This window comes from Eutrigla gurnardus (assembly GCF_963514095.1).
Source record: "Eutrigla gurnardus genome assembly, chromosome: 8".
NCBI lineage: Eukaryota > Metazoa > Chordata > Actinopteri > Perciformes > Triglidae > Eutrigla > Eutrigla gurnardus.
Genome location: NC_139922.1, coordinates 25,361,508 through 25,370,118, shown reverse-complemented (window position 1 = coordinate 25,370,118; position 8,611 = coordinate 25,361,508). Strand labels below are relative to the sequence as shown.

Sequence of the window (8,611 nt, the reverse complement as noted above, 5' to 3'; positions counted from 1 at the left end):
GAATGACTCATACACACACACACACACACACACACACACACACACACACATTTCTATCCAAACCATCATTCAGTTTGCTGCAGCAGCATGTGAGATGAGCTGTGGACAGACGTAGAGGAGCACACTCACTCACAGACATGTGCAGACATTGCATGATCCTCCTGGGGGGGAAAGATAATAAATTTAACTCAATATTTTAAACGCAGAATGACACACAGCTACTTAATTCACCAGGATCCGAGCTTCCTCTCTCCTCTCTGATTTCAAACCCAAAGAAAGATTTTTTTTTTTTTCATGTAGCCGCCATAAATCATTCAGAAGTATCACAGGAGATCAGAGCGAGGTTTATCACAGGAGATCAGAGCGAATGCTTCAGCAGCACGCGTCTGAGTCGCACGTGACCGCGCTGCAGCTGAAACCCGTGGGATGTGTCAGGTGACTCACAGGTGACTCACAGGTGGTCTTATGTTGTCTTCTGGTCTTTGCAGAAAGCCCGGCTGGCCAGGATACGAATCTCCAAGACGGGGAGCTCCAACGCCTTCCTCCACAGCAAACGCAACGGCCTGTTCAACGAGGCTCTGGAGTTCACGGTAAGACGCCGCGGCGTTGTAAGTTCCCATCTCTGCGTCTCCTCGGGAATAAAACGGGTTAATTGGATGCGGGTGTTATATTATCAATTCCTAGAAAGCACCGGCGGCGTCCCATCAGAGCGGCTAGCTGTGATCTCATCCGATAATCAGCGAGCTGTTTGAGCTCAGCTGGCCGGCTGGGGAACACGCTCCGGGCAGTGCAGCAGGAAATGTAAACACGAACTGGAGGATGCTCCTCCTCGCCTTCGCCAAAAACGCTGCGGTGCACGAGCACTGTCGTGGCCCCGGGGCTGACACGGCGCCAAAACAAGAAACAAGCGCTTCTACTTCCTGCCTCTCCCAACGCTCCGATAGCAACGGACAGAATCCTGACGGTTTGCTCACACTCGGGCCGGATGAAGCTCTGGACTCATATTGATTCCCTGAAAAGGCTGCAGTGTTTCTATAGTGTGTCCAGTCGCCTTCATTGTGAGCCTGTCTGCACCGTATCAAATGTTTTTAATTTTTTACTTCTGGACACAGTTTAAAGTTACAAAGTTTTTTATTAAAGTCACTTTGCGGTTTGTATAATTTATGAGACGAATAAAAATATATTTATTTGTCGTTTATAGTTCCAGTAAATGCGGCTTTATTAATATGGATGCTGTTTCCTTAAGACTACTAAATGAATATTAATGTTCACATTCACCACTTTACTAACAAGCATTAAATCCCCCCTCAGGTCTGAGCCAAAGTCCAATCCTTCTGAAAAGAAATGAAAAGTGGGCAGCCGGTAACATTAGCTACCGTTAGCCACCCTGAATCAATCAGAACCCCAACATTTCATTTTAATCCACAGCATGGATTAGATTAGAGGGCGTTAACGTTCTCCTATTTCATGACACAGATTAGTAATAAACGGAATATTGAAATATCAATTTTCAACCATGAAAATACAGATTTCCATAAATACGGTTAAAAGAGAGCAACATTCGATACGCTTGTTTGTTTAATATATAATGTGCCTCGTCTTACATGTCACCGGCTATGTCCGAACAGTTAACAGCGTGTTTAAAGATGCATGCCTGCCCTTTTAAATATTCATTGTTGTCCAACTTAAGTATGATTTAAAGGCATCTATTAAGCGGCGGCGGTGTTGTTGTTGCTCGGCGGATCAAGCTGTTTCCGGCCTCCTGCAGTATGGCGGCCACCCGGGTGGTGAGAGCACGCCGCCGCCTCCAGACAGGCTGCTGATACGGGCTTTTTGCGTGTATAGAAGGACGGAAATAACGAAGGCTAAACACCTGTGTTTTACTGCTCAGAGAGGAAATGTACCCGCTCAGTAAACGCAGCGTCGGCTTACAGCAACCAGTCAGCCGCTCCGCTGAACAAACGGCAAAAATTGCCATTACAAATCTTCCAAACATGGCATTTTAGTTGCCTCGCGGCGGTGCTGCGGAGCGTTCAGGATCAGGGCGGGAGTTTTTAGGCTTTGTTGTTTTATAAACAGCTCCAGCACGGATTCTACTGGGGAAGACTGATGCAACCCGCTGAAAGTCTGGATGGGTGAAAGTGCTCTCCGTCTGACAAGAACAATGACGGCATCCTGCAATATAGTGGAAACACGTCTTCCCAGGATCAAAGAGAGGCTCCTATGGCCAATATTTACAACAATAACGTGGAGTAATCTGTGTTTGCTGAGTGCTAGCGTTTCTCAAAACGCTACTTAGAAGTTGGATGTATCAGGATATTAAACTTCAAATCCTATTTTCAAATATTCTGCTAATATAAATCAGGGTGTACATAAAACAAACACATAATATGAGGCTGAATATGATCTTTCTAGTCTGCACAGATCAAATGTTTTATACAAGTTCCTCCAGACCTAGCAGACGGATGATTTATTGGATTAATAGAATACAAACACTGAAGAGGGAGAAGAAAAATTATCTTTTCAGCAACAGTATCACAATGTTTATCGTGGCAATATTCAAGCACCTTTCAAGCATTTCAAGGTGCATTTCCATGCTTTTCCAGCACCTTCCAGCTGTGGTAAACAACATCTTTGTATGAATCCAATCCTATTCAGTCTACTTATTATTGCACTTGTTCATCACATTAAACGAGATGTTATTGTCCTATAAAAAAACAGTCATATGCAATCTCAGAGTCTGCAACTCGTATTTACCATAATTCCCATACCATGTGAAGGCAGCACAAGTATCGTGATGATATCGTAACGTGGGCCCTCAAACACACCGTTTGAGAAAGATTTCAATATTTACAATCAAACGTCGTCGTCGCTGGTCTCTACTTTCACGTTCTTTGACTCACGAGCTTTGCATCCGAACCGCCACCGGAGCCAGGAGTAGAGCCGGCGTACACAGAAGGAATATGGAAAACAAGTCGTTAACGAGCTGCCTGAGCAATAACAGAGATGGGAGGTGAAATGTCACCATGGAGATATGTATGTGAATCGATCGTGTGTGTGTATATATATATATATATATATGTGTGTGTGTGTGTGTGTGTGTGTGTATACATGTGTATACACACACAAACACATCTGTAGATCCATTAAGGGCGAGTCTCCCTTCCAGGGCCGATCGATGCTCCGGCTCCACTGACGTTAGCAGGCGTGGCTCTCGGGGTCAGAATAGTAATATCGTCCGACTGGCATTACTGACCGCCGTCTGTTCTCGTCTGTAACCACGCATTCTAACTCTTCCCGTCTGTTGTCCCTTTTGTCTCCCTCTCCAACCGAAGCAACTTCCATACAAGATGAACCTCTCAGATCAGGTGACCAGACAGAAGGCGGCCGTGCATCTCCCACATCTGATTAGTGTCGTCCTTCACAGCGACAACTACATATCAAAACATAGCACGGTCACTCGTTCTAGTTTATATCTTTACTGGATCGTTAACGATCAAAAACACACATTAAATGTTTGAAAACGTACATGAAACAAATCAGAAATGTCAAACAGAAGAAGAGAATTACACTGATACGTATGAATGCAAAGTTCCCAGCAAAATGTAAAAATGACAGGTAAAAACGTTGATTTGTGTTTTGTTATAAATAAAAAATGTGTGTGTGTGTGTGTGTGTGTGTGTGTGTGTGTGTGTGTGTGTGTGTGTGTGTGTGTGTGCGTGACAGAGCTCTACTGAGGAGGAGCAGCAGTTATGCAAGTCCACCTCTCTATTAGAAAGCCAGCACCACCACCTGCTGCACTGTCTGGAGAAAACCACTGTGAGTACACACACACACACACACACAGACAGAGACACACACACACACACACACACACACAGACAGAGACACACACACACACACACACACACACACACACACACACAGACACAGACACAGACACAGACACACACAGACACACACACACACAGACACAGACACAGACACAGACACAGACACACACAGACACACACACACAGACACAGACACAGACACACACACACACACACACACAGACACACACACACACACACACACACACACAGACACAGACACAGACACAGACACAGACACACACACACAGACAGACACACACACACACAAACACACACACACACACACACACACAGACACACAGACACACACACACACACACACACACACACACACACACACACACAGACACAGACACAGACACAGACACAGACACACACACACACAGACACAGACACAGACACACACACACACACACACAGACACACAGACACACACACACACACACACACACACACAGACACACACAGACACAGACAGACACAGACACACACACACACACAGACACACACACGTTATGCTGATGTATAATAATAACAATGACAGATGCTTGTTGAACACTGTTTTGGTCTTATTGGCTGAGAGTCATTAGTCTTGCATTGAGACTTTTATTGGCTAACCGATTCATTTTCAAATCTAATCTGCAAAGAATTGATTTGCTTTTGTGTGGCTTAGTTGTTTGCAATCTTGAGTTTGCTTGGTATTCTTTGTGCAATTGGGTTTGGTTTTCATTTTTTTTCTTTGCATTGTTTCTCTTGGTTTTATGAACGGGTTTTTTTATTTATCTCGTTTTCTCAGATTGTTTTCTTTTTTGTAAATAAGTGTAAAGAAATGTATTATTTATTGAGCTATTTTTGAGGATGAATTAACATAAATAGAGGTATACACACACATTTAACCTTTCTATGTTAATAATAATATCACAATAATATCTCTCCTCATGTTCAATCAAAACAACGTACACAAGCTGGTTTCGTTTTTCCCAGAGTCACAGAGAAACTAACTGACATCAGGATGAGGTCCTGTCGTCCCTACGTTGAAAATAAGTGCCGGCCATATATTATATGTGCGTACGCTGCGTTTCCCTGATGACAGACCGGCCTCTACACACTGTCTGTTCACAAGGTAGAATTAAAGCACACACTGCTGCAGCTGATGTGTGTGAAAGTGGACGACATGGAGGTCAGCATGAAGTTAAACCGTTTACAGCTGGTCACTTAAAACAAGTTTTCATAGAAATACAACAGGAATAGAAAGGACACTCCCACTCAAAGCAATCTATATTTCTGTGCACCGTTGCCATGATACCAAGTTTACAGACAACATTAAGATTTAGCATAAACTCACACACTCGTATCACACCGTAGGAAACAGCAGTGAAGTCGCCAGATATATACAGACATAATTATAAAAAATCTAATTCTTCATATTTTGACATCAAAATCCAACATAGTTTTGTTCCCTTTTAAACTGTGAGCTTGAGTAAAGTATACCAACCGATTTTAAATCAATCAAACTTTTAGCGAAAAGGGAAAAAACTGCTCTGTGGTTGTGCTTGTTAGATGTTCAATGGAATGAAAGGAGATTGATGTAAATCCCTCTTGTGACTGAACGCCACTCCAACGTCCCGTTTCACTCACAGTACAGAAGATGAAGACGCTGTAGCAGCAACACCGACATATTAGCTGCGTTCCCAACGGCACACTTTTCATTTTCACCCTTAGTGCACACTGCAGCTGCCCCTCAAAAGCCCACACTGTTGCATGGGACGATATAAGACTTTATCACGGATCCAGATAAAAAATAAATTAAAAACAACTGGTGGTGAATCTCATTATCAGGACAATCAGAGAAAAAAGTGAAATGAATAGAGTGATTTATATTAAATGCAGGATACAAAAATGATGTATTTATCCTTTATTTACGCAGGGAGACCTTATGATTTATTCCCACTAAAAAGGATCTTATATAATATTGTGAATCGCAATTTTATCCAGGATCATTGTGATGGAAAATCAAACTTTGACCCTCTTGCTCATATATCCGCTGCACAGAAGGATTGTGGGTAAGAAAAGCAGGCTGGTTTGGAAACTGCAAGAATGAGAGACGTCCTGTAAACTGCGTGTTGTGACACTAAATCTTCGTGTGTATTCAATAATCAATGAGTCTTTGTGGGTTCATCACTACCCGTGACCTCTTTGACATACAAGTGATTATAGGAACTTGCTGTGAAACATGGATTCTGAGCTAAGATCCAACGCTAAAAAAAACATTTAATTCAACACGACAGATTCCTAGAGGATTATTGACCCAGGCTCGTGTGAAACAGACGGCATCAAGCCATACGCAGCGAGGTTATGGATATGAATGTTCTCGTTGCAGAACCACGAGTTTGTGGACGAGCAGTATTACCAGCAGAGTTACCTGGAGGCGGGGCTGCAGAACTACCCGTCCCGGAGCCCCTCCCTCGCCAGCCAGGACGGCGTGACGGGCACGTGCTGCACCCGCCGCAGCAAGAAGCTCCACAGCCCTTTACCCAACGCCAGCGGCCCGGCACACATGCAGCCTTTGACCCACGCGCACACGCACCAAGGCCTGCAGGAGCTCAGCACCATCCACATCCAGCCCCTCAGCACCAGGTGAGCTCAGCCTAGGGTAAAACCTCCATACAGACCCCAGGTTCCCTCCATCACAGCTGAATCCTCATCATCCTCATCATCATCACGGCTTTGTACACATTGAAGTCCCAGATCCACCAGGAAACCAAACACCGTCCTGTCTGGGTTCATGACATCATCATGACATCATCCAGAGGTGCTCGGTGGATTTCACCAAGCTGGATCTAGCAAGACCCACATGGGCTGGTTTACTACAGCTGGAGGAACCAGAATACACTGAACACTGAGAGAGTTATATTGGTGTCAGCGCACCAGTTGAAAACATATTTTTTGTTTAAATGCACAAAAGCTCTCTGAAAAAAATCACAAACGAGTATAAAGAGAAAAGAAAGTGTGCTTGGTTTCAGCGCAGCAGAAGAGACTGCTCATTCTCTCCTTTAAAATACACAAAGCTTACGGAAAACCACACAAAGTGAGCACCTGGTGACGGCGCACCAGGACAGTGAAAACAGAGAAATATTGGTGTCGGCGCACCAGTGGAAAACAGCTTCTTCATTTAAATGCACAATAAAAACACACATAATGACCAAGATAATGGGAAAAAGGAGAGAAATAAAGATCGAGGGCATGGAAGGACAACATACACTACTAAATAAATACATTTTATATATATATATTAGGGCTGTGCCGAGTCTTTTTTTTTTATTGAGGGTTTCAAAAGAAGATGCAAATCGGTCATCTTATTTTATGATGTCATCACCCTAAAAGAGGGGGTGCTGTTAGGTTGCTACGAAGCACCCGTGTTCTTTGACATCAGTAAAATGTTGTTTGGAAGGCTAAATGCCAACATACAGGGTCGATCACGGTTAGAAGCCCCCTTTAATAACATCACTGACTTCATTTAAAATATACATAATTTGAATATCAATGGTTTACGCTTTCACAAATCACAACAACAAAAAAAAGTATTATTTTTGGGATCACCCTCCATATGTAAAAACTATGTGTATGTACATCATAAAAGGCCTCTGTCAACGTAATGAATTTAAATTAAATTTGGCTCTATTTAGTGGTCACTGATATATAATATAATATACACATCTTTCTCTTCTTCAATAAATATTAAACTTTAAATATTTTGGACTAAGACAACTGCAGCGACTGAGCTCCATCCTTACACAATGTTTCTGTACGTTAAAACAATTTGAATGCCAACATGACAAATGCAGCGTTGAATTTTTCAGCACAGCCCCTACACATATAATTTATTCCTTCTTTTTTTTTTTGTATAATTAAGAGAAAGGCACTTACTTTATTTGTAGAGGAAGTCCATGGGTTGTTCCCTCTGGACAGATATGTGGGTGTGTTGAATAAGTCCAGATCTATTCTTCACATCCATCACTTTCCTTTACAAAAGTCACAACAGACCGTTCTGCTCCATCCTGCCAGGCTTTGAAAGGTCCTCCGCCACAGTTGTGGTTGTGGAGAGAAAGTCAAGTTCAGAACAACTTTGATTAAATAAAGTTGTGAGTTTTTAGTTTGTCCAGTATAAACCAACTTTGATTAGTTACATTTCTCTGACAGGTGTTACTGCAGACAAGTATAGGTTCAAACATCTTAGTAATAATCGGTATCGGCCCAGAAAAAGCGACTTCGGTCGACTAACCTTCCTGAATCAGCCTCGAAGTCGCGTTACGCGATCTTTAATAAGATTGCCGTGTGGCTAACTTAGCACGGCTAACTCTTCCACAGCTTTGCCGACATGTAGCCTCGCCTCGGCCGTGTCAAGGCCACCGTCAGCTGCGGAGACGGCAAAGACATATTCCGTTGTCCTCCGTTTGACGTCACCTGTTCCCCCCCTTCCCGCCAACTAAGATCCAGCAGGTCACGTGCTGGTTTACTGTCAGAAGGTTCCTTGTTTTGCCTAAACTATCCCCGTTAGCCGTTAGCTGTTAGCTGCTAGTTTATCGGCTCTTTTTTCAGGTAAGATATCCTCGTTAGCCGCTAGCTGCTACTACGAAGTGCGCCGAGTGGCGCCGAACCGTAGCGAGAGGGAGTGGATGATGTCACGTGACATGTGGGGCGCGTCGTTGATCAACTGACCGACTACGCATGCGCAA

At 43.4% G+C, this 8,611-nt stretch overlaps 1 protein-coding gene across 1 annotated transcript in view; it reads left to right on the top strand.

The window, feature by feature from the left end:
* The window catches only part of kcnd3 (potassium voltage-gated channel, Shal-related subfamily, member 3), a 109,882-nt gene that overhangs the window by 99,542 nt on the left and 1,729 nt on the right, over positions 1 to 8,611 (top strand). Inside the window, exons 4-7 of the mRNA XM_084015778.1 lie at positions 489 to 590; positions 3,336 to 3,368; positions 3,727 to 3,819; positions 6,256 to 6,512. Of these exons, the coding sequence (XP_083871904.1) occupies positions 489 to 590; positions 3,336 to 3,368; positions 3,727 to 3,819; positions 6,256 to 6,512 (485 nt within the window). The remainder of the gene's footprint in view (positions 1 to 488; positions 591 to 3,335; positions 3,369 to 3,726; positions 3,820 to 6,255; positions 6,513 to 8,611) is intronic.